Source organism: Chrysemys picta, chromosome 20, assembly GCF_011386835.1.
Source record: "Chrysemys picta bellii isolate R12L10 chromosome 20, ASM1138683v2, whole genome shotgun sequence".
In the NCBI taxonomy this organism is placed as follows: Eukaryota; Metazoa; Chordata; order Testudines; family Emydidae; genus Chrysemys; species Chrysemys picta.
In genome coordinates, this window is record NC_088810.1 from 5,003,598 (window position 1) to 5,028,248 (window position 24,651).

At 60.2% G+C, this 24,651-nt stretch overlaps 1 protein-coding gene across 3 annotated transcripts in view; it reads left to right on the top strand.

Moving 5' to 3' along the window:
- Positions 1 to 243: 243 nt before the first annotated feature.
- The window catches only part of IGLON5 (IgLON family member 5), a 34,955-nt gene continuing 10,547 nt past the window's right edge, over positions 244 to 24,651 (top strand). The window contains exons 1-2 of one of the 3 annotated variants that reach the window (XM_042847638.2): positions 244 to 444; positions 22,276 to 22,354. In XM_042847638.2, the coding sequence (XP_042703572.1) occupies positions 381 to 444; positions 22,276 to 22,354 (143 nt within the window). In that variant the 5' untranslated portion in view covers positions 244 to 380. The remainder of the gene's footprint in view (positions 445 to 22,275; positions 22,355 to 24,651) is intronic. The other 2 variants (XM_005293920.5, XM_005293921.5) reach the window with 2 other exon arrangements.

The window sequence follows — 24,651 nt, forward strand, 5'->3', positions numbered from 1 at the left end:
GATCCCAGGTGTGGGGAGCTCCCCCCTGGCCCCTCCCCCCAGCAGTGCTGCAGTAACAAAGAACGCCTCATAAATCAGCGCCCCCTCCCACACCTGGCTTCTCCCCTCTCCCATTGGTCCACTCCCCGGGCCTCATTTGCGTGCCTGGCCCCGCCCCTCCCGCTCCTGGCCCCGGATTGGTCGCTCCCCCTCGATCGCTGTTAACATTCCATCCATCCCCCCCCACACCCCGCGCACGTCACCCCCTCCCCACACACTCCCCCCCTCCCCCGCGCAGCCCCGATCTGACGCGCCGGGGCTGGTGGGCTGGACCCCCGGGCTCGCTCCGTCCGTCCCGTCCCGCCGCCTGCCGCATCCCCGGGGCCGGGGCCGCCGACGCGATGAGCGGGGGCGCCTGGCCGGGCTGGCTGCTCTGCAGGCTGGGGCTGGTCCTGCTCTGCCGAGGTACCGCAGTGCCTGGCCCGGGGGGGGGGAGTGTGTGTGTTTGCGTTTGTGGGTCCTCCTGCCGCCCCCTGCCGGAGGGGCTGAGCCCTGCTTGGGGGGGGGGGTTACACACCTCGGGGTGTGCCCCTGGGTGCACAATTTGCTCTGGGTGTGAGACACTAGGATGCACAATTTGATGTGTGTGTGAGAGAGAGAGACACTAGGATGCACAATTTGGTGTGTGTGTGCGCGCCTCTGCGGTGCACAATTTGCTGTCTGTGTGTCTCAGACACGGGGACTCACAATTGTCTCTCTTAGCCTGCATTTTATCCAAAGGGGGTGCACAGTTTGATCTGGGTTTGCAAACGGGATACACAATCTGGTGTGTGTGTGTGTGTGTGTGTGCTGCCTCCTGCTGGAGAGGATGAGCCCTGCTCAGTGTGTGTGCGTGCACCTCTGGAATGCACAATTGTTATTTGTGTGTGTGGATCTCTGGAATAGTGTTTGTGTGTGTACCTTTGGGATGCACAATTTGATCTGTGTGTGTTTCATCGGAATACACAATTGTATGTGTGTGTATTTAACACTGAGACACAAATTTGATCTGTGTGTGTTTTGCCACTGGAATAATGATATTTTATCTCCATGTCCATTTATATCTCCAGTAGACACAATTTGTGTGTGTGTGTGTGTGTGTGTGTGTGTGTGCACGCTACTGGAATATTGACTAATTATCTATCACTATGCATATGTACCTCTGGCAGTTTGCATCTATTACCATCTCTCACTGGCATACACAATTTGTGTGTGTGTGTGTACACAGCTGAAATAGAATTTTATAGTGTTTGTGTTTCTCTGAAATAATCGAATTTTCTCCTCTGTGTGTGTGTGTGTCTCTGGAATACAGAATCCTCCTCCTCCCCCCCCTCTCTCTGGACCTCTTGGAATACAAACTATTTCCTCTATGAGTGTGGCCGTGTGGACATGCATGTACCGCATGTGGGAGTGTGTGGCTGTGCTGTGGGGGCGACGGGGAGGCAGCCCTCTAGCTGTGGAGGGGGGTGGAAAGGGATGTGTGGATCCGGTGATGGATAGAAGGAGAGATTGTTACAGGAAGAGAGAGACACACATGCACCCTGGTGTATGGCCCTGGAAGAAAAGGAAGGCTATGTAGATATGTTAGATTGATAGATAGAGATGTGGATGGAGATGGATGGATAGATAGATAGGGGTGTTGGGGGAATGGGTGGATGGGTAGATAGAGGGCTGTGGGGGGATGGATGGGTAGAGAGGTGTGTATGGGGGGTTAGATAGATGGAGGGGATGGATGGATGGATAGAGGGCTGTGGGGGGATGGATGGATGGATAGAGAGGTGGGTATTGGGATAGATGGGATGGATAGAGGGGTAGGGGATGGATGGAAGGCTGTGGTGGGATGGATAGAAGGCTGTGTGGGGATGGATGGGTAGAGGGGTGTGTATGGGGTTAGATAGATGGAGGGGGTGGATGGATAGAGGGGTGGGGGATGGGGGGATGCATGGATAGAGGGCTGTGGGGGGATGGATGGATAGAGAGCTGTGTATTGGGATAGAAGGGGGTGGATGGATAGAGGGGTAGGGGATGGATGGATGGATGGAAGGCTGTGGTGGGATGGATGGATAGAGAGGTGCGTATTGGGATAGATGGGGGGATGGATAGAGGGGTAGGGGATGGATGGATGGAAGGCTGTGGTGGGATGGTTGGGGGGATGGATGGGTAGAAGGGTGTGTATGGGGATAGATAGATGTTAGGTGGAGGAAGGATAGGTAGAGGGTATGGGGGGATGGAAGGATAGACAGGGCTGTGTATGGGTTTAGATAGATGGTGGGTGGGGGGATCAGTGGATGGGTAGATAGAGGGCTGTGGGTGGGGGATCAGTGGATAGAGAGGTCCATATGTGGATACATAGATGGGGGATGGATGGATAGAGGGATGGGGGATGGGTAGATAGAAGACTGTGGGGGATGGACAGGTAGAGGGATGCATACAGGGTTAGATAGATGGAGGGGGGATGGATGGATAGAAGGCTGTGGGGAGATGGGGCATAGAGAGGTGCGTATTGGGATAGAGGGGTGGGGGATGGATGGATAGAAGGCTGTGGGGGGATGGGGGATAGAGGGATGGGGGATGGGTAGATAGAAGGCTGTGGGGGTGGAAGGATAGAGGGGTGGGGGATTGGTAGATAGAAGGCTGGGGGGATGGGGGATAGAGAGGTGCATACAGGGTTAGACAGATGGATAGAAGGCTGTAGGAGGATGGGGAATGGGTAGATAGAAGGCTGTGGGGAGATGGATGGATAGAAGGGGGGATGGGTAGATAGCGGTGTTGGGGGAATGGGTAGATAGAGGGCTGTGGGAGTATGGATGGGTACAGAGGTGCGTAAGGTGTTAGATGGAGGGGGATAGATGGAGGGGGATGGATGGCTAGAGGGCTGTGGGGGATGGATGGATAGAAGGCTGTGGGGGGATGGGGGGGATAGAGAGGTGCATATGGGGATAGATAGATGGGGAATGGATAGATTGATAGAGGGGTGAGGGATGGGTAGAATGAGGGCTGTGGAGGATGGATGGATGGATAGAGAGGTGCATACGGGGTTAGATGGAGGGGGTGGGTGGATAGAGGGGTGAAGATGGAGGGATGGGTGGATAGAAGCTGTGGGGGGATGGATGGGTAGAGAGGTGCATATGGGGTTAGATAGATGGAGGGATAGAGGGATGGGGGATGAGGGGATGGATGGATAGAAGATTGTGGGGGGATGGGTGGATAGAGGGGTGCATATGGGGATAGTGATGGGGGATGGATAGAGGGGTGGGGGTGGGGGATGGATAGAAGGCTGGGGGATGGGTAGATAGAAGGCTGTTGGGGGGATGGATGGATGGATGGATAGAAGGGTGGGGGATGGATGGATAGAACGCTGTGGGGAATGGGTAGATAGAGGGGTGGGGGGATGGATAGAGAGGTGTGTCCGGGGTTAGATGGATGGGGGGATAGAGGGGTTGGGGGGGGGATGGATAGAGAGGTGCATACGGGGTTAGATAGATGGGGGGATAGAGGGGTGGGGGATGGGGGGATGGATCGATAGAGGGGTGAGGGGGATGGATAGAGAGGTGCGTCCGGGGTTAGATAGATGGGGGGATAGAGGAATAGAGGGGTGGGGGATGGGGGATGGGTCGATAGAGGGGTGGGGGGATGGATAGAGAGGTGTGTCCGGGGTTAGATGGATGGGGGGATAGAGGGGTTGGGGGGGGATGGATAGAGAGGTGCATACGGGGTTAGATAGATGGGGGGATAGAGGGGTGGGGGATGGGGGGATGGATCGATAGAGGGGTGGGGGGGGATGGATAGAGAGGTGCGTACGGGGTTAGATAGATGGGGGGATAGAGGGGTGGGGGATGGGGGGATGGATCGATAGAGGGGTGAGGGGGATGGATAGAGAGGTGTGTCCGGGGTTAGATGGATGGGGGGATAGAGGGGTGGGGGGGGATGGATAGAGAGGTGCGTACGGGGTTAGATAGATGGGGGGATAGAGGGGTGGGGGATGGGGGGATGGATCGATAGAGGGGTGAGGGGGATGGATAGAGAGGTGCGTCCGGGGTTAGATAGATGGGGGGATAGAGGAATAGAGGGGTGGGGGATGGGGGATGGGTCGATAGAGGGGTGGGGGGATGGATAGAGAGGTGTGTCCGGGGTTAGATGGATGGGGGGATAGAGGGGTTGGGGGGGATGGATAGAGAGGTGCATACGGGGTTAGATAGATGGGGGGATAGAGGGGTGGGGGATGGGGGGATGGATCGATAGAGGGGTGAGGGGGATGGATAGAGAGGTGCGTCCGGGGTTAGATAGATGGGGGGATAGAGGAATAGAGGGGTGGGGGATGGGGGATGGGTCGATAGAGGGGTGGGGGGATGGATAGAGAGGTGTGTCCGGGGTTAGATGGATGGGGGGATAGAGGGGTTGGGGGGGATGGATAGAGAGGTGCATACGGGGTTAGATAGATGGGGGGATAGAGGGGTGGGGGATGGGGGGATGGATCGATAGAGGGGTGGGGGGGATGGATAGAGAGGTGCGTACGGGGTTAGATAGATGGGGGGATAGAGGAATAGAGGGGTGGGGGATGGGGGATGGGTCGATAGAGGGGTGGGGGGATGGATAGAGAGGTGTGTCCGGGGTTAGATGGATGGGGGGATAGAGGGGTTGGGGGGGATGGATAGAGAGGTGCATACGGGGTTAGATAGATGGGGGGATAGAGGGGTGGGGGATGGGGGGATGGATCGATAGAGGGGTGGGGGGGATGGATAGAGAGGTGCGTACGGGGTTAGATAGATGGGGGGATAGAGGAATAGAGGGGTGGGGGATGGGGGATGGATCGATAGAGGGGTGAGGGGGATGGATAGAGAGGTGTGTCCGGGGTTAGATGGATGGGGGGATAGAGGGGTGGGGGGGGATGGATAGAGAGGTGCGTCCGGGGTTAGATGGATGGGGGGATAGAGGGGTGGGGGGATGGATAGAGAGGTGTGTCCGGGGTTAGATGGATGGGGGGATAGAGGGGTTGGGGGGGGATGGATAGAGAGGTGCATCCGGGGTTAGATAGATGGGGGGATAGAGGAATAGAGGGGTGGGGGATGGGGGGATGGATCGATAGAGGGGTGAGGGGGATGGATAGAGAGGTGCGTCCGGGGTTAGATAGATGGGGGGATAGAGGAATAGAGGGGTGGGGGATGGGGGATGGGTCGATAGAGGGGTGGGGGGATGGATAGAGAGGTGTGTCCGGGGTTAGATGGATGGGGGGATAGAGGGGTTGGGGGGGGATGGATAGAGAGGTGCGTCCGGGGTTAGATAGATGGGGGGATAGAGGGGTGGGGGATGGGGGGATGGATCGATAGAGGGGTGGGGGGATGGATAGAGAGGTGCGTACGGGGTTAGATAGATGGGGGGATAGAGGAATAGAGGGGTGGGGGATGGGGGATGGATCGATAGAGGGGTGAGGGGGATGGATAGAGAGGTGTGTCCGGGGTTAGATGGATGGGGGGATAGAGGGGTGGGGGGGGATGGATAGAGAGGTGCGTCCGGGGTTAGATGGATGGGGGGATAGAGGGGTGGGGGGATGGATAGAGAGGTGTGTCCGGGGTTAGATGGATGGGGGGATAGAGGGGTTGGGGGGGGATGGATAGAGAGGTGCATACGGGGTTAGATAGATGGGGGGATAGAGGGGTGGGGGATGGGGGGATGGATTGATAGAGGGGTGAGGGGGATGGATAGATGGGGGGATAGAGGAATAGAGGGGTGGGGGGTGGGGGATGGATGGATAGAGCGGTGGGGGATGGGGGGATAGAGAGGTGCATACGGGGTTAGATGGAGGGGGTGGGTGGATAGAGGGGTGAAGATGGAGGGATGGGTGGATAGAAGCTGTGGGGGGATGGATGGGTAGAGAGGTGCATATGGGGTTAGATAGATGGAGGGATAGAGGGATGGGGGATGAGGGGATGGATGGATAGAAGATTGTGGGGGGATGGGTGGATAGAGGGGTGCATATGGGGATAGTGATGGGGGATGGATAGAGGGGTGGGGGTGGGGGATGGATAGAAGGCTGGGGGATGGGTAGATAGAAGGCTGTTGGGGGGATGGATGGATGGATGGATAGAAGGGTGGGGGATGGATGGATAGAACGCTGTGGGGGATGGGTAGATAGAAGGCTATGGGGGGTGGATGGATAGAGGGGTGGGGATGGGGGGATGGATTGATAGAGGTGTGGGGGATGGTTGGATGGATAGAAGGCTGTGGGGGGATGGATAGAGAGGTGCGTCCGGGGTTAGATGGATGGGGGGATAGAGGGGTGGGGGATGCGGGGATGGATGGATAGAGGGGTGGGGGATGGGGGGATAGAGAGGTGCGTATGGGGTTGGATAGATAGAGGGATAGAGGAATGGGGGGATAGAGGGGTGAGGGGGATGGACAGAGAGGTGCGTATGGGGTTAGATAGATGGGGGGATGGAGGGATAGAGGGGTGAGGGGATAGAGGGGTGAGGGGATGGGGGGATGGATCGATAGAGGGGTGGGGGGATGAATAGAGAGGTGCGTACGGGGTTAGATAAATGGGGGGATAGAGGAATAGAGGGGTGGGGGATGGGTCGATAGAGGGGTGGGGGGATGGATAGAGAGGTGTGTCCGGGGTTAGATGGATGGGGGGATAGAGGGGTTGGGGGGGGGATGGATAGAGAGGTGCATACGGGGTTAGATAGATGGGGGGATAGAGGGGTGGGGGATGGGGGGATGGATCGATAGAGGGGTGAGGGGGATGGATAGAGAGGTGCGTCCGGGGTTAGATAGATGGGGGGATAGAGGAATAGAGGGGTGGGGGATGGGGGATGGGTCGATAGAGGGGTGGGGGGATGGATAGAGAGGTGTGTCCGGGGTTAGATGGATGGGGGGATAGAGGGGTTGGGGGGGGATGGATAGAGAGGTGCATACGGGGTTAGATAGATGGGGGGATAGAGGGGTGGGGGATGGGGGGATGGATCGATAGAGGGGTGGGGGGGGATGGATAGAGAGGTGCGTACGGGGTTAGATAGATGGGGGGATAGAGGGGTGGGGGATGGGGGGATGGATCGATAGAGGGGTGAGGGGGATGGATAGAGAGGTGTGTCCGGGGTTAGATGGATGGGGGGATAGAGGGGTGGGGGGGGATGGATAGAGAGGTGCGTACGGGGTTAGATAGATGGGGGGATAGAGGGGTGGGGGATGGGGGGATGGATCGATAGAGGGGTGAGGGGGATGGATAGAGAGGTGCGTCCGGGGTTAGATAGATGGGGGGATAGAGGAATAGAGGGGTGGGGGATGGGGGATGGGTCGATAGAGGGGTGGGGGGATGGATAGAGAGGTGTGTCCGGGGTTAGATGGATGGGGGGATAGAGGGGTTGGGGGGGATGGATAGAGAGGTGCATACGGGGTTAGATAGATGGGGGGATAGAGGGGTGGGGGATGGGGGGATGGATCGATAGAGGGGTGAGGGGGATGGATAGAGAGGTGCGTCCGGGGTTAGATAGATGGGGGGATAGAGGAATAGAGGGGTGGGGGATGGGGGATGGGTCGATAGAGGGGTGGGGGGATGGATAGAGAGGTGTGTCCGGGGTTAGATGGATGGGGGGATAGAGGGGTTGGGGGGGATGGATAGAGAGGTGCATACGGGGTTAGATAGATGGGGGGATAGAGGGGTGGGGGATGGGGGGATGGATCGATAGAGGGGTGGGGGGGATGGATAGAGAGGTGCGTACGGGGTTAGATAGATGGGGGGATAGAGGAATAGAGGGGTGGGGGATGGGGGATGGGTCGATAGAGGGGTGGGGGGATGGATAGAGAGGTGTGTCCGGGGTTAGATGGATGGGGGGATAGAGGGGTTGGGGGGGATGGATAGAGAGGTGCATACGGGGTTAGATAGATGGGGGGATAGAGGGGTGGGGGATGGGGGGATGGATCGATAGAGGGGTGGGGGGGATGGATAGAGAGGTGCGTACGGGGTTAGATAGATGGGGGGATAGAGGAATAGAGGGGTGGGGGATGGGGGATGGATCGATAGAGGGGTGAGGGGGATGGATAGAGAGGTGTGTCCGGGGTTAGATGGATGGGGGGATAGAGGGGTGGGGGGGGATGGATAGAGAGGTGCGTCCGGGGTTAGATGGATGGGGGGATAGAGGGGTGGGGGGATGGATAGAGAGGTGTGTCCGGGGTTAGATGGATGGGGGGATAGAGGGGTTGGGGGGGGATGGATAGAGAGGTGCATCCGGGGTTAGATAGATGGGGGGATAGAGGAATAGAGGGGTGGGGGATGGGGGGATGGATCGATAGAGGGGTGAGGGGGATGGATAGAGAGGTGCGTCCGGGGTTAGATAGATGGGGGGATAGAGGAATAGAGGGGTGGGGGATGGGGGATGGGTCGATAGAGGGGTGGGGGGATGGATAGAGAGGTGTGTCCGGGGTTAGATGGATGGGGGGATAGAGGGGTTGGGGGGGGATGGATAGAGAGGTGCGTCCGGGGTTAGATAGATGGGGGGATAGAGGGGTGGGGGATGGGGGGATGGATCGATAGAGGGGTGGGGGGGATGGATAGAGAGGTGCGTACGGGGTTAGATAGATGGGGGGATAGAGGAATAGAGGGGTGGGGGATGGGGGATGGATCGATAGAGGGGTGAGGGGGATGGATAGAGAGGTGTGTCCGGGGTTAGATGGATGGGGGGATAGAGGGGTGGGGGGGGATGGATAGAGAGGTGCGTCCGGGGTTAGATGGATGGGGGGATAGAGGGGTGGGGGGATGGATAGAGAGGTGTGTCCGGGGTTAGATGGATGGGGGGATAGAGGGGTTGGGGGGGGATGGATAGAGAGGTGCATACGGGGTTAGATAGATGGGGGGATAGAGGGGTGGGGGATGGGGGGATGGATTGATAGAGGGGTGAGGGGGATGGATAGATGGGGGGATAGAGGAATAGAGGGGTGGGGGGTGGGGGGATGGATGGATAGAGCGGTGGGGGATGGGGGGATAGAGAGGTGCGTCCGGGGTTAGATGGATGGGGGGATAGAGGGGTGGGGGGGATGGATAGAGAGGTGCATACGGGGTTAGATAGATGGGGGGATAGAGGGGTGGGGGATGGGGGGATGGATCGATAGAGGGGTGAGGGGGATGGATAGAGAGGTGCATACGGGGTTAGATAGATGGGGGGATAGAGGAATAGAGGGGTGGGGGGATGGATGGATAGAGCGGTGGAGGATGGGGGGATAGAGAGGTGCGTCCGGGGTTAGATAGCTGGAGGGGGCGAGGTGGATGCCGGCGCAGACCCGCCAGGTTCCTCTCTGTGGCAATGCCGAGTTCATTTCCTCTGCTCCTGTCTGCCCTGGTACCCGGGGACCCGGCTGCAGCCGTGGGGAGCCTGACCGAGCCCCAGGGGACTCTGCTGTCCAGGATTGTAGGGTCCCTGCTCTAGATCTGGGTCCCTGCGACGTGGCTCTGAGCCCGGCCAGCCCCGGCGCCAGCGCAGCACCTCACTGGGCTGTAGAAACCGCAGAGGGATCCAGCCAAGAGTGGCATTTAATTCCTCCATCCTGAAGAGGAGGGGACGCGGTTACGCGAGGCTGAGCTCACACGGGCGTGTTAATGACAAGCACATTGTGGGATTGGAAGCGCTGGGATCTGTGGGACTGACGTGCTGGCAATGGGATTTGTGCGGCGCCTGTAGCTGGTATGGGTAGGTTGATATTACGGGTGTTGGAAGGATGGGGTTGGTATTGGTCAGTTGGTGGATGGGGGTTGGGGAGGTCGGTTGTCGGGGTGGGGTCAGTTGGCGGGATGGGGGTCGGGATGGTCAGTTGGTGGCATGGGGGTCAGGAGGGTTGGTTGGTGGGATAGGGGTGGGTTAGCAGGACGGGGGTCGGAGGGCTCGGTTGGTGGGATGGGGGCTGGGGGGGTTGGCTGGATGGGGGTAAGGGTGTTGGTTGGCGGAATGGGGGTCAGGGGGGTTGGCTGGATGGGAGTCGGTTGGCGGGATGGGGGCCGGGCAGGTGGGTTGGCTGGATGGGGGTTGGTTGGCGAGATGGGGGTCGGGAGGGTCGGTTGGTGGGATGGGGGCCGGGGGGGTTGGCTGGATGGGAGTCGGGTGGCGGGATGGGGGTCAGGAGGGTCGGTTGGTGGGATGGGGGCCGGGGGGGTTGGTTGGATGGGAGTCGGTTGGCGGGATGGGGGTCGGGAGGGTTGGTTGGTGGGATGGGTGTTGTGGAGGTTGGTTGGCGGGATAGGGGTGGGTTAGCAGGACGGGGGTCGGAGGGCTCGGTTGGTGGGATGGGGGCAGGGGGGGTTGGCTGGATGTGGGTAAGGGTGTTGGTTGGCGGAATGGGGGCCGGGGGGGTTGGCTGGATGGGAGTCAGTTGGCGGGATGGGGGTCGGGGGACTTGGTTGGTGGAATGGGGGCCGGGCAGGTGGGTTGGCTGGATGGGGGTTGGTTGGCGAGATGGGGGTCGGGAGGGTCAGTTGGTGGGATGGGAGCCGGGGGGGTTGGCTGGATGGGAGTCGGTTGGCGGGATGGGGGTCAGGAGGGTCGGTTGGCGGGATGGGGGCTGGGGGGGTTGGTTGGATGGGAGTCAGTTGGCAGGATGGGGGTCGGGGGACTCGGTTGGCGGGATGGGGGTCGGTGGAGCTGACTCTGTGGAGATTGGTGATTGAGGTTCTTGGATCGGGGGCATTATGGGGTTGGTGAGGTGGCGTTACTTGGTCCAGGGGCTGAGGTCATTGGGGTCAGAGCACTGGCATGATTGGGGTCGGTGGGGTCCGATGGTGTGATTAGGTTGGCGGGATTGGCTGGCATTATCGGGGTCAGTGAGTTGAGGTGATTGGATCGGTGACGTTGGCGTTCTATGGTTGGGGAAATGGCATGATTGGGGTCGGTGGGTTGAACTGAATGGAGTTGGTGGGTTGAGCTGAATGGAGTCGGTGGGCTCCGTTGGCGGGGTTGGGGTCGGTGGGTTGAGCTGAATGGGGTCGGTGTGCTCTGTTGGCGGGATTGGGGTCGGTGGGTCGAGCTGAATGGGGTCGGTGGGTCGAGCTGATTGGGGTCGGTGGGCTCCGTTGGCGGGATTGGGGTTGGTGGGTCGAGCTGAATGGTGTCGGTGGGTTGAGCTGATTGGGGTTGGTGGGTTGAGCTGAATGGGGTTGGTGGGTCGAGCTGAATGGAGTCGGTGGGCTCTGTTGGCGGGATTGGGGTCAGTGGGTTGAGCTGAATGGGGTTGGTGGGTCGAGCTGAATGGAGTCGGTGGGCTCCATTGGCGGGGTTGGGGTCGGTGGGTCGAGCTGAATGGAGTCAGTGGGCTCCGTTGGCGGGGTTGGAGTCGGTGGGTTGAGCTGAATGGAGTCGGTGGATCGAGCTGAATGGGGTTGGTGAGCTCCGTTGGTGGGATTGGGGTTGGTGGGTCGAGCTGATTGGAGTCGGTGGGTCGAACTGAATGGAGTCGGTGGGCTCCGTTGGCGGGTTTGGGGTTGGTGGGTTGAGCTGAATGGAGTCGGTGGATCGAGCTGAATGGGGTTAGTGAGCTCCGTTGGCGGGATTGGGGTTGGTGGGTCGAGCTGATTGGAGTCGGTGGGTCGAACTGAATGGAGTCGGTGGACTCTGTTGGCGGGATTGGGGTCGGTGGGTCGAGCTGAATGGAGTCGGTGGGCTCCGTTGGCGGGGTTGGGGTCGGTGGGTCGAGCTGAATGGAGTCAGTGGGTTGAGCTGAATGGAGTTGGTGGGTCGAGCTGATTGGGGTCGGTGGGCTCCATTGGCGGGATTGGGGTCGGTGGGCTGAGCTGAATGGAGTCGGTGGGTTGAGCTGAATGGGGTCGGTGGGCTCCGTTGGCGGGATTGGGGTCGGTGGGCTCCATTGGCGGGGTTGGGGTCGGTGGGTCGAGCTGAATGGGGTCGGTGGGTCGAGCTGAATGGGGTCGGTGGGTTGAGCTGAATGGAGTCGGTGGGTCGAACTGAATGGGGTTGGTGGGTCGAGCTGAATGGAGTCGGTGGGTCGAACTGAATGGGGTCGGTGGGTCGAGCTGAATGGAGTCGGTGGGTTGAGCTGAATGGAGTCGGTTGGTCGAACTGAATGGGGTCGGTGGGTCGAGCTGAATGGAGTCGGTGGGTTGAGCTGAATGGAGTCGGTGGGTTGAGCTGAATGGAGTCGGTGGGTTGAGCTGAATGGGGTCGGTGGGTCGAACTGAATGGGGTCGGTGGGTCGAGCTGAATGGAGTCGGTGGGTTGAGCTGAATGGAGTCGGTTGGTCGAACTGAATGGGGCTGGTGGGTCGAGCTGAATGGGGTCGGTGGGCTCCGTTGGCGGGGTTGGGGTCGGTGGGTCGAGCTGATTGGGGTCGGTGGGTCGAGCTGAATGGAGTCGGTGGGCTCCATTGGCGGGATTGGGGTTGGTGGGTCGAGCTGAATGGGGTTGGTGGGTCGAGCTGAATGGAGTCGGTGGGCTCCGTTGGCGGGGTTGGGGTCGGTGGGTCGAGCTGATTGGGGTTGGTGAGCTCCATTGCCGTGACTGGAGCTGATGTAACCAGGTCGGTGGTTTTGCTGTCGGAAGGATGGACCAGTGGTTTGGCTTCTGGCATGAAATACGGGCTACCACGCTTGAGATCTCTGCTCCACTGCACATTGCTGGATGACTCGGGCCAGTCACTTAGTCTCTCTGTGCCTCAATTTCCCACTGTCAAACAGGGATGTTGCTGCTTCCCTAGGTACCAGGGGTCCCGGAGAGGAGACCGGCGCACTGGGATAAAACCCACCCGCTGAAATGTCCTGGAGCGATGCCCTAGGGACCGGTTTGCTCGCGGGAACTCTGGGGGTTGGTGTTCTCGGGTTCGGTCTGGTTGATATTACAATTAATAATGAAACTCGCGGCTCAAAGGGGACGGGCAATGCTCAGTATCTGCCCCGGCCTCGGAATAGCGAAATCAAACATGCGGCATCTCCTGGGGCCGTGGCGCCAACCAGGGGGTCTCCGGTTGGTGCAGTGACTCCGGACATCATGACGGTCTCAGATCTGACTCAATCCTACGACTCTGAGTCTTGGGGCAGCGCCAGGCAGGGGCATGGCATGTGTCCCTTCACCTATCGATGGAGAGTTTCAGCACACCTTGTGCTGGGGGGGCTTTGCCTGTCCTGCCGCTCGGGAAAGCAGGGAGTCACTGGAGGACGGCCAGATCCCACCACTTGGCACCACGTCCCACCCCTTTCTGGCCAGGACCCGTCGCTGACGGCACATCTGGAATCCTTTAAAACAACAGCCTTTGAGGATTGGGTCAATTCTGGATCTTTCTGACTGAAGTTTGTGTTACCATCGCACCACGAACGCCCGTTGTCATCCAGGACACCACTGCGCCAGGCGCTGTACAGACTCAGAACAAAAAAATAACCCAGTGCCCATCCCAGACGGCGCCCAGTCGGAGTGTACCACAAGGGATAACCGGCAGATTCAGAAGTGTTGACGTCGGTGCGATCAGTGGAATGTGGTTGACTACAATCAGTGCAATGTTGTTCCCCTACCCCTTCCCCCCCACACACACACACAGATGTTGTGTCTGACAGCAGTAAAATGGCTCAGCAGGGTGTTTGCACTTTGTGTGTGTCTGTGTGCAGTTGAGGGTGTGTGTTGTTTGTGGATGTCTGAGTTCGGGAGAAGGTGTGTGGTTTTGTGTCTGTGTTTGTGTGTGTCACAGCGCTTGTGAGAATGTGTGTGGTTGTGTTATGTGATTGTGTGTGTGACTGTGGTTGTGTACGTCTGTGTGTTGGTGAGACTGTGTGTGGTCGTGTGTATGCGGTTGTGTGTGACAGAGTGTGTCTTTGTCAGGATGACTCTCTTTTATGAGGTGCATGCAGTTGTGAGACAGTACATGTTTGTCTGAAAATGCATCTGTGTGGTGTTGTCGTATGTGTTTGTGTGAGTGTACTGCTGGGGTTGTGTTGTGATTGTGCGTTTATGTGCATGAGTGCGTTTGTAGACAGGTTGTGTGTGTGTGCCCATTTGTATGTGGGTTTGCATGTGTCTCTTGGTGTGTGTGTGTGTGTGTGTGACTTCATGTTCTTATTGTGTGTTACTGATAGAGGAACATACTAACAGGAACTAAGTGCTGGTGTAGAAGAGAAATCAGGGTAAATTTCAATTCACATCTATCTATCTATCTATCTATCTATCTATCTATCTTTCTCCATACACCCCCCTCTATCTATCTATCTATCTATCTATCTATCTATCTATCTATCTATCTATCCCCAGATGGTCCCTCACCTCTTCAGTCTCGTAGCTGAAGCCCCCCAGGCCCTGCATGCCGCCCCTTGGGGGTTTGGCCCCTTCCCCATCTGCGCGCCAGGGAGGTTGGGGTTCTGGGCACAGCAGGCAAGGGGCAGCAAACCTGAGGGGACAGGGAGCCCAGCTCTCCAGGTGCCCACTGACCCTCGGATTGCATGGGCGGGAGGGGGGGGGGGTTATGATAGACCCACAAACCAGTTCATCAGCTTCCCCTCTGTGGAGTCCCACAGCCCAGTGCTCCGGGCGGTTCTTTTCCTTCTGCCTGGCACTGGCCTGGTCCACTGGTGGGCAGATAAATAAATGGGGGGGGAGAGAACCAGAGCGGATGGATGGAGGGAGGGAGGGATGGAGGGAGGTGATGGATGAAGAGAGAAGACAGGGGGAGAATGGCTAGACAGGAACAGGGAGGATGGATGGCTACAGACAATGGCGAGTGATCCGGAAGGGAGGAATAGATAAAGGAAGGGTGGACAGCGAGAGAAAAAGAGCGGGTGGATTAATAGCTAGATCTCTCTTGGGGGGCAGAGCTGGGGGATCCCCCCTGCCCCGCTGACTGGCTGTGGGGAGGGGCCAAGCATCTGGGGGCAGGACAGAGACCCTGGTTATGGTAGGGTCACTTGGAAGCGCTGCTTTGTTGTGGTTTCTCTCAGAACCCATGGGGCTGTGCATGCTGGTTTGTTATTGTAGGGTCACCCCCTCCCCCGCTACCGGGATCCCTCCCCAATCCCCCCCCTTCCCACCAATCCCCCGAAATGAACCTGAATTGGCTGGGCTGGGGGGCGGGAGGGAGGAAGCAGGGTGTGAAATAGACGAATCTTCCCCCATTAGGAGTTTGTCAGTGACAAAGCAGCTCTGCGTCTTTCCCTCTTCCTTTGCCAGATTGGGAGTTGGTTTGAGAGCCAGGACTCCTGGGTTCTGTCCCCAGCTCCAGACGGGGAGTGGGGTGTAGTGGTTAGAGCGGGGCAGGGGCTGGGAGCCAGGACTCCTGGGTTCTGTCCCCAGCTCTCGGAGGGAGTGGAGTCTAGTGGTCAGAGCAGGGGGAGCTGGGAGCCAGGACTCCTGGGTTCTCAGGGAGGGGAATGGGGTCTAGTGCAGGGGCGGGTAAACTTTTCGGCCTGAGGGCCGCATCAGGTTTCGGAAATTGTATGGAGGACAGGTTAGGGGAGGCTGGGCCCCCCAAACAGCCAGGCATGGTCCAGCCCCTGCCCCCTATCCCACCCCCCTCTGCTTCTAGCCCCCTTACTGCCCCCTGCTGCGCAATCCAACCCCCTTCCTTTCTGACTGCCCCCTGGGACTCCTGCGCCCATTTAACCCCCTGTTTCCCCTCGACCCCTATCCACACCCACACCCCCGACCACCACCCTGAACTCCCCTGCCCTCTATCTACCCCCCCCCCGCTCCCTGCCCCCTGCTGCCCCATCCAACCCCCGCCTTCCTGACTGCCCCCTGGGACTCCTGCCACCATTCAACCCCCCATTCCCCACCCTCTGACTGCCCCGACCCCTATCCACACCCTGAACTCCCCTGCCCTCTATCTACCCCCCCCTGCTTCCTGCCCCCTTACCGTGCTGCCTGGAGCGCCGGTGGCTGGCGCACTACAGCCACGCCAATGCCCGGCACAGAGACCGGGTCAAGCCGGGCTCTGCAGCTGCGCTGCCCCAGGAGCTCACAGCCCCAACGCCCAGAGCCTTGCGCTGGTGGCGGGGTGAGCGAGCTGAGGCTGCGGGTGAGGGGGGACAGCGGGGGAGGGGCCGGGGGCGAGCCTCCCTGGCCGGGAGCTCAGGGGCTGGGCAGGAGGGTCCCGCGGGCCGCACAGTTTGCCCACCTCTGAACTAGTGGTTAGAGCGGGGGTTGGCTGGGAGCCAGGACACCTGGGTTCTAGCTCTGGGAAGGGAGTGGGGCCTAGTGGGATAGAGGGGGGGAGGGCTGGGAGCCCGGACTCCTGGGTTCTATCCCCAGCTCTGGAAGGGGAGTGGGGCCTAGTGGGATGGGGAGGGGAGGGCTGGAAGCCAGGACTCTTGGGTTCTAGCTCTGGGATGGGAGGGGGGCCTAGTGGGATAGAGGGGGGGAGGGCTGGGAGCCAGGACTCCTGGGTTCTAGCTCTGGGAGGGGAGGGGGGCCTAGTGGGATAGAGGGGGGGAGGGCTGGGAGCCAGGACTCCTGGGTTCTAGCTCTGGGAGGGGAGCGGGGCCTAGTGGGATAGAGAGGGGGAGGGTTGGGAGCCAGGACTCCTGGGTTCTCTCCCCAGCAGCAGGAACACACACACTATTCATTGTCCCTGGCAGCTCCAGGCAGGCGCTTTCACGCAGGGCCATGGGGTCCCCTTTGCTGGCCCCTGTAGTGATGGGATTCAGCACAGAGGGACCCCCCTCCACACACACACACACACACACACCCAGAAATGGAAAGGGGGGCAGGGGAAGTGAACCGAGAAATAACACCAAGGCAGTTCTGCCACAGCCTTGGGCTTCCTGGTTCTCAGGCCAGCTGCCTCGGGAAAGGCCAGGGTGGGGGGCGGGGAGGATGACATCTCAGCATCAAAACAAAGGAGCTGAGGACAATGGTCTAGAGAGATATTGGAGAGACAGAGAGAGAGCGAGTGATTAACACTGCAGCATGCATCCATCCATTCCCATACACATCTATCCCTCTATCCCCATCCATCCCCTCTTATCTATCTATCTATCTATCTATCTATCCCCACACCCCTCCTCTATCTATCTATCGATCCCCAGACACCCCCTCTATCTATCTATCTATCTATCTATCTATCTATCTATCTATCTATCCCCATCCACCCCCTCTTATCTATCTGTCTATCCCCACACCCCTCCTCTATCTATCTATCGATCCCCAGACACCCCCTCTATCTATCTATCTATCTATCTATCTATCTATCTATCTATCTATCCCCATCCACCCCCTCTTATCTATCTGTCTATCCCCACACCCCTCCTCTATCTATCTATCGATCTCCAGACACCCCATCTATCTATCTATCTATCTATCTATCTATCTATCTATCTATCTATCTATCCCGTACAGTAGTGACCTGTCTGCTTCATCTCTTCACACATCTCAATATACGGGAGTTGTTTCTAGATGTGACTCCGCCTGGAGTCGGTGAATTTTGGAGCCCCTGGGCTCACTAAAATTGTCTGTTTCCATCTCCCGTGGTTGGGGAGGAAAGCGTAAAGATGTGATGTTTTTCCCCAGGGTCCAGGAACCCAGCAGGCAAATAAAGACCCCAAAGTTATGACTGTTTAAAATCTTGTGATTTGACGGCAGTTGTGATTTCGGAGTTGTGATTTCAATGTTGTGATTTGGGTGCAGTCTCGGGATTCGGGGGGATCGTTATGATTTTGGCTCCATCTCCTGATTTTGACGGCGAATTTGTTATTTTGCGGGACAGTCTCCTGCTTTCGGTGACGCTCGTACGATTTAGCGGGACGGTTGGGGGATTCTCAGGCGAGCCCGTGAGTTTGACGGTAACTGTGATTTTTGTGGGGCAGTCGCTGGGGTTGGAAGGTGGTCTGGTGATTTGGGGGGCACGGTATCATGGTTGTGAGGGCACGGTCATGATTTATGGCAGCAGGCTTCTGATTCTCAAGGTCGTGTCTTGACTTTGGGGGCTGGCCCGCAATGGGGAAGGCGGTATTCTGGTTTTCATGGTAGTCTCCCAGTCGGGGGACAGTCTCATGCATTTGAAGATGATCTCATGATTTGGGGCAGCAAGCTCACGATTTTGAAGGTAAATGGCCTGGTTCTAGGCATCAGGGTCATGGAGCTGAAGGCAACAACGTGATTTTGGGGGGGCAAACATGTGATTCGGAGGAGGCTGTCTCATGAGTTGGGGGGCCCTAGCGCTCAGCGTGCCGCTGTGTGTGTGTGTGGCGGGGGGGGAGTCACCAGGGCCAAGACACACAGGCTGAGATGCCGACATGACACCCCATGTGAGCAAGCGATTCAGAAAGAGTTTATTGATTTTGAAAAGGCCACCAGGACGGGAAGGGACTGCAGCCTGCCAGCTCCTATCAGCGTCTTCCTGCTTTGGAGGCAGACGACAATTTCCTTCCCCCTCCCCACCCCCGCTCGGTCCTTTACACCCAATTCCAGAATTGAATCCCCGCCCCCACCCAGCTGGGATCCCACCGGCGAGGGACTGAAGAATCTAGAGCAGGGGGGTCCTGGGGAAAAGCCACTGAGAGAGGAGGGATGGGAGGGGAAACTGAGGCTCACAGTCTTGACCGACTTGTTGTCCTCTTCCCCCCAAATGGGGAACCCAAAGCCAGGAAGGTGAGAAGTGTATTGGTGTGAGCGAGGGGATGGGAAGGATCTGTCAGGGAGCTCGGGGGACGGGATGGGGATGGGGGGATGAATACATAGGTACCTTCTCTCGCCTGCCCCGCCCATCTGTCCACATACACCCCCTCTAGCTACCGAAATCCGGCCCTGGCCCTGGCGCAGTCAGGGGGTGACTCCGGACTAACCGCAGAACTCGCCCCTGGAAAATGCCCCAAGGAGAAGTGGGAAACCTACTGGCCCAATCACTGTCTCAGTTTCCCCCGGGGGTGAGAGGGGGTAGTGTGTGGCCCTGAGCTGGCTTCTGGTTTCAGGGAGGTGGGGGGCCGGCTGCCTCCCCCACTTCTGTGCTGGACTGAGACTGGGGTGAGGGTAGGGGCGGCGTTTAAATGGGGTTACCCTGCCCTAGAGAAGTGTGTGTGTGTGCGTGTGTCCCCCGTCCTGGAGGGGCTGGGCCGTGTGTGTGCATGTGTGTGTCTCCATCCTGGAGGGGCTGTGTGTGTGTGTGTGTGTGTGTGTGTGTGTCCGTCCCCATCCTGGAGGGACTGTGTGGGGGGGTGCCCCCCATCCTGGAGGGGCTGGGCCGTGTGTGTGTGTGCGTGTGTGTGTCTCCATCCTGGAGGGGCTGTGTGTGTGTGTGTGTGCACATGTGTGTGTGTGTGTGTGTGTCTGTCCTGGAGGGGCTGGGCCGTGTGTGTGTGTGCATGTGTGTGTCTCTATCCTGGAGGGGCTGTGTGTGTGTGTCCCCATCCTGGAGGGACTCTGTGTGTGTGTGTGTGTGTGTCCCGTCCTGGAGGGGCTGGGCCGTGTGTGTGTGTGCGTGTGTGTGTCTCCATCCTGGAGGGGCTGTGTGTGTGTGTGTGTGTGTGTGTGTGTGTGTGTGTCCGTCCCCGTCCTGGAGGGACTGTGTGGGGGGGTGCCCCCCGTCCTGGAGGGGCTGGGCCGTGTGTGTGTGTGCGTGTGTGTGTCTCCATCCTGGAGGGTGTGTGTGTGTGTGTGTGCACATGTGTGTGTGTGTGTGTCCGTCCTGGAGGGGCTGGGCCGTGTGTGTGTGTGCATGTGTGTGTCTCCATCCTGGAGGGGCTGTGTGTGTGTGTGTGTCCCGTCCTGGAGGGGCTGGGCCGTGTGTGTGTGTGCGTGTGTGTGTCTCCATCCTGGAGGGGCTGTGTGTGTGCGTGTGTGTGTGTGTGTCCCCGTCCTGGAGGGGCTGTGTGGGTGTGGGTATGTGTGTGTCCGTCCTGGAGGGGCTGGGCCGTGTGGGTGTGGGTGTGCATGCTCGATCAGGTACGTGGGTGCAGTATGTAACACAGGGCAGCAGGGACACCCCCTACGCGCCCTCCCCCCCCCACACACACACTCACTCCGAGCTCGCTAACGACACCCTGAGGATCATTATTATAAACGCTGTCTCCATTTTTATGTGCTGCATTTTCTTACCAGCTCGAGGCCGTGGCTCAGATCACTGTACGGCCCCCCGAGCTGGAAGAGAACCCAGGAGTCCGGGCTCCCAGCCCTCCCCCTCCCCACCCCCCCCCCGCTTCTGCATTTAGACCTGGCTGCACCTCGGTGTGCATCATGGCCATAGATCACCTGAATTAGCCAAAGCCAGAGAAAGAGACTGTGTGTGCAGTGTGTGTGTGTGTGGGGGGTGCACTGATGGGGGGAGGGGTGTTATTAGTCATGCCATGAGAGCCACTTTCATACCCCCATAGGAGCTGGGCTTGCAGGGTCAGGAGTGAGGGGCACCGGCAGCGCCGGGGGAGCCCAGGGCTGGACTAGCAGGGCTGGGGGGGGGAGTAGGGGGCTGGCAGAGCTGAGGTGAGGGGGCTGGCAGGGCGGGGGCTGGAGGGGGGCAGGGGGCTGGCAGGGCGGGGGGGCAGAGGCTGGGGGGTTGCCAGGCGATGATCGATCTCTGTCTGTGCCCGTCTCCCCCGTCACCATGTGGCTGGCTCTGAATGCAAAGTGACCGTCCACCCCCTCACCCCTCTCCTGTCTGCCCCCATCCCCCAGCCGCTTCCCCAGGCAGCTCCCCGGTGCCCCTCACTCCCGACCTCGCCCAGCCCACCCCGTGTCCGGCCGGGTCACTGGGGGGGGGGGTGCCCCTGTTTCGCTGCAGGCTCCTCCACGGCTTCGCTTACTTGTGTCCCTGCCGCAGCTACGGACCGGCCCCGCCCCACCCGGGCCAATAGCCGGGCTCCCCCCATCACCCCATGGGCCCGGCCCTCCTCCCCCACCCCGCTCAGCCAGGGGGACGCACGTGGCTGCGGGGCAGGATCGGCCTGAGGGAGCCGGGAAGGTCCCCGGGATCCCAACCTTGCCCCCACCCCTGCCTGTGCCCCCCAATCCCAGCCCCCCGATCCCAGCCCTGCCCCCCCACCCCTGCCTGTGCCCCCCAGCACCCCAATCCCAGCCCTGCCCCCCACTCCTGCCTGTGCCCCCACTCCCTCCTAGCCACCCCAATCCCAGCCCTGCCCCCTCACCCCTGCCTGTGTCCCTCACTTCCCCCAGCCCAGCCCTGGCCCCCCAGCCCTGCTGGTGCCCCCCACGCCTGACCCGCAGCCCCCCATAACCCCCCCAGCCCTGCCCCCCCAGCCCTGCCGGTGCCCCCCACTCCCTCCCAGCCCCCCATCCCAGCCCTCCCCCCCAGCCCTGCCAGTGCCACCCCCCCCCCCAGCCTCCCCATCCCAGCCCTGCCCCCCCAGCCCTGCCAGTGCCACCCCCCCCACCCAGCCTCCCCATCCCAGCCCTGCCCCCCTCAGTCCTGCCAGTGCCCCCCACTCCTGACCTGCAGCCCCCCCCCCCAATCCCAGCCCTGGCTCCTCTGAGGTTGTTACATGGTGTGGGGGGTGGGAGGGGGTATGCAGTGAAGGTTGAGATGCGGGTGTTGAAATGAGACAAGCGCCCCCGGACGGACCCAGACGGGTGCTGGGCGACGGGGCTGGGATCAGAGCGGCCTGTGCGTAGGGGGCAGCCCCTCCTGCTGGCCTCAGCTGAATTCACATTCCAGGGGGCTCCAGAGCGGCGCTAGGGGGCGCTGTGCTGCAGGGGGCGGGGTGGGGGCTCTCCCCTGGCAGTCAGGGCTGGTCCCGATGCCCCAGGCTCGCACTAGGGGGCGCTGTGCTGCAGGGAGCAGGGTGGGGGCTCTCCCCTGGCAGTCAGGGATGGTCCCGATGCCCCAGGGCAGCACTAGGGGGCGCTGTGCTGCAGGGAGCAGGGTGGGGGCTCTCCCTTGGCAGTCAGGGCTGGTCCCGATGCCCCAGGGCGGCACTAGGGGGCGCTGTGCAGTAGGGAGCGGGGTGGGGGCTCTCCCCTGGCAGTCAGGGCTGGCCCCGATGCCCCAGGGCTGCACTAGGGGGCACTGTACTCCCAGAGGCCCTAGCATGTCCTCCAAAGGGCGGGGCTTGAATATGGGGATCTGGGCCAAACCCCAGCTGGGCCGATTGCACTCAGATTCCCTAAATCCTCAAGCTGAGATTTTCATTCACTTCCCACCTGAAATTGTACTGAATTGTTGTGAATTAAACAGCCACTGTGCTCCACCCCAGAGGTGGCTGCATCTCAGCACCAGGTGAACCAGGCCTGTGTCTTGTTGTGTGCAGCTGTTACCCAGTTGCCCCACCCCAGAGGTGGCTGCATCTGAGCACCGGGCGAGCCGTCCCCACGCATTATCTCATCCATTCTCTCTTTCTGCCCTCAGGGCTGCTGGTGCAGAGCCTGGAGTATAACCAGCCGGCCGACAACTACACCGTGTGTCAAGGGGACAATGCCATTCTGAGGTGAGACCCTGCCAGAGCGGGCCCCGCGCTGTGTGGGTGAGGCTGGGTGTCTCTGCCCCCACCCCGCTCCCCGCAGCAGGGCGCCCCCTAATGCCACTCACCCCACCGGGGGGGGGGGGGGGGGAAATAATGCTGTCAAAAAGCCAGATTAGGTACACCCACCAAACCCTGCTTCAGTGCAAGGGCTGAGCTGGCAGGGGGCTGCGGGTCAGGAGAGAGGGGCACCGGCAGAGCTGGGATGGGGGGCAGGCCGGGGCTGGACTAGCAGGGTTCATCTGAGCGTGTTTTGATGGAGACCCTACAATAACAAACATGTGCAACATTAGGGTTCGGATGAGAAACCCGGCGATGATAAATTGTGCTTGAGAGATCCTAACAATAACTGCCAAAAGACCACCCTATAGTAACAAACCACATCGGAGAGACTCGACCGTAACCGCTGAGTGCTACAGTGCCCGGACCAGAGACCCTCGGTGGGTGGGTCCTTTTCAGAGCACCAGGAAGGGATGTGAAAAGTTGTGATCTATCCATGTATCCCCATAGCTCCGTCTGTCTATCTATCCCCATCCACCCCATCTATCTATCTATCCCCACCCACCCCCTCTATCTATCTATCTATCTATCTATCTATCTATCTATCTATCTATCTATCCCCATCCACCCCTCTATCTATCTATCCCTGTACACCCCCATCTATCTATCTATCTATCTATCTATCTATCCCCGTACACCCCTCTATCTATCCCCGTACACCCCCTCAATCCATCTATCTATTTATCCCCACACACCCCGTCTCTCTCTCTCCCCCCTACCCCCGCTCCCTCCTGCAATGCACCAGCCAGCCTGACTCATGCTCAGAGCTGACCTAGATCCGTCTTCCCCCCCCTTCCCCGGCCGCCGCAGCCCTCCCAGCAGCTCTGCCCTGGGGCGATGGAGCTGGGCTGACCTAGATCCTGGGGGTAAGTGGGGTGGGGGGGCGGCTGGGAGTGGGGCTGCGCTGTGGGTGCTGAAGGGAGAGCCCACACAGCCCCCCGCAGGGGCTCCCGACCCCATATCTCCTTCCCAACACCCCTGTCCCCCCCAGCCAGGCTGGCTCCCCGTCCCCTAACGTTATCTGTGACTCCCCCCCACCCCCATCCCCGACTGACACTGAGCTGGTCACACGCCGGCTGTGAGCCGCACACACCCAGCAGGGGGCGCTCCCAGACCCCCACCCTCCTCCTCCCCCGCACAGATCTTAGAACGAGACCCCCGCCCCGCCCCCTGCAGCACAGCGCCCCCTAGTGCCGCCCTGGGACATCAGGACCAGCCCTGACCGCCAGGGGAGAGCCCCCACCCCGCCCCCTGCAGTACAGCGCCCCCTAGTGCCGCCCTGGGGCATCGGGACCTGCCCTGACTGCCAGGGGAGAGCCCCCATCCCACCCCCTGCAGTACAGCGCCCCCTAGTGCCACCCTGGGGCATCGGGGCCAGCCCTGACTGCCAGGGGAGAGCCCCCACCCCGCCCCCTGCAGCACAGCGCCCCCTAGTGCCGCCCTGGGGCATCGGGACCAGCCCTGGCTGCCAGGGGAGAGCCCCCACCCCGCCCCCGGCAGCACAGCGCCCCCTAGCGCTGCCCTGGGGCATCGGGACCTGCCCTGACTGCCAGGGGAGAGCCCCCACCCCGCCCCCTGCAACACAGCGCCCCCTAGTGCCGCCCTGGGGCATCGGGACCAGCCCTGGCTGCCAGGGGAGAGCCCCCACCCCGCCCCCTGCAGTACAGCGCCCCCTAGTGCCGCCCTGGGGCATCGGGACCTGCCCTGGCTGCCAGGGGAGAGCCCCCAACCCGCCCCCTGCTGTACAGCGCCCCCTAGTGCCACACTGGGGCATCAGGACCTGCCCTGACTGCCAGGGGAGAGCCCCGCCCCGGTCCCTGCGGATCTCACAGTGTGATCAGCCGAGCGCTGTCCAATTCACGTCCTGCAACTGCCGGCTGCTGGCTCCTGGATCCCCTGAGAGCTGGAATTATTTAGTGATTGTGGCATTAAAGAAGAGAAAACAGCCCCCCTAATTCAATCTCCCTCTGCTGACCGGGGGGCTCACAGACAGGAGCGAGCAGGAATGGCAGGGGGCTGCGGGTCAGGAGTGAGGGGCACCGGCAGAAGTCGGGGGCTGGGCTGGCAGGGGGCTGCGGGTCGGGAGTGAGGATGAACTGTAGAAGCTCTGACATCTCGCCTTCCTTGGGTCTGGACACACAACTGCTCCTGAGCTGGGAAGAGAACCCAGGAGTCCTGGCTCCCAGCCTCCCTGCTCCAACCAC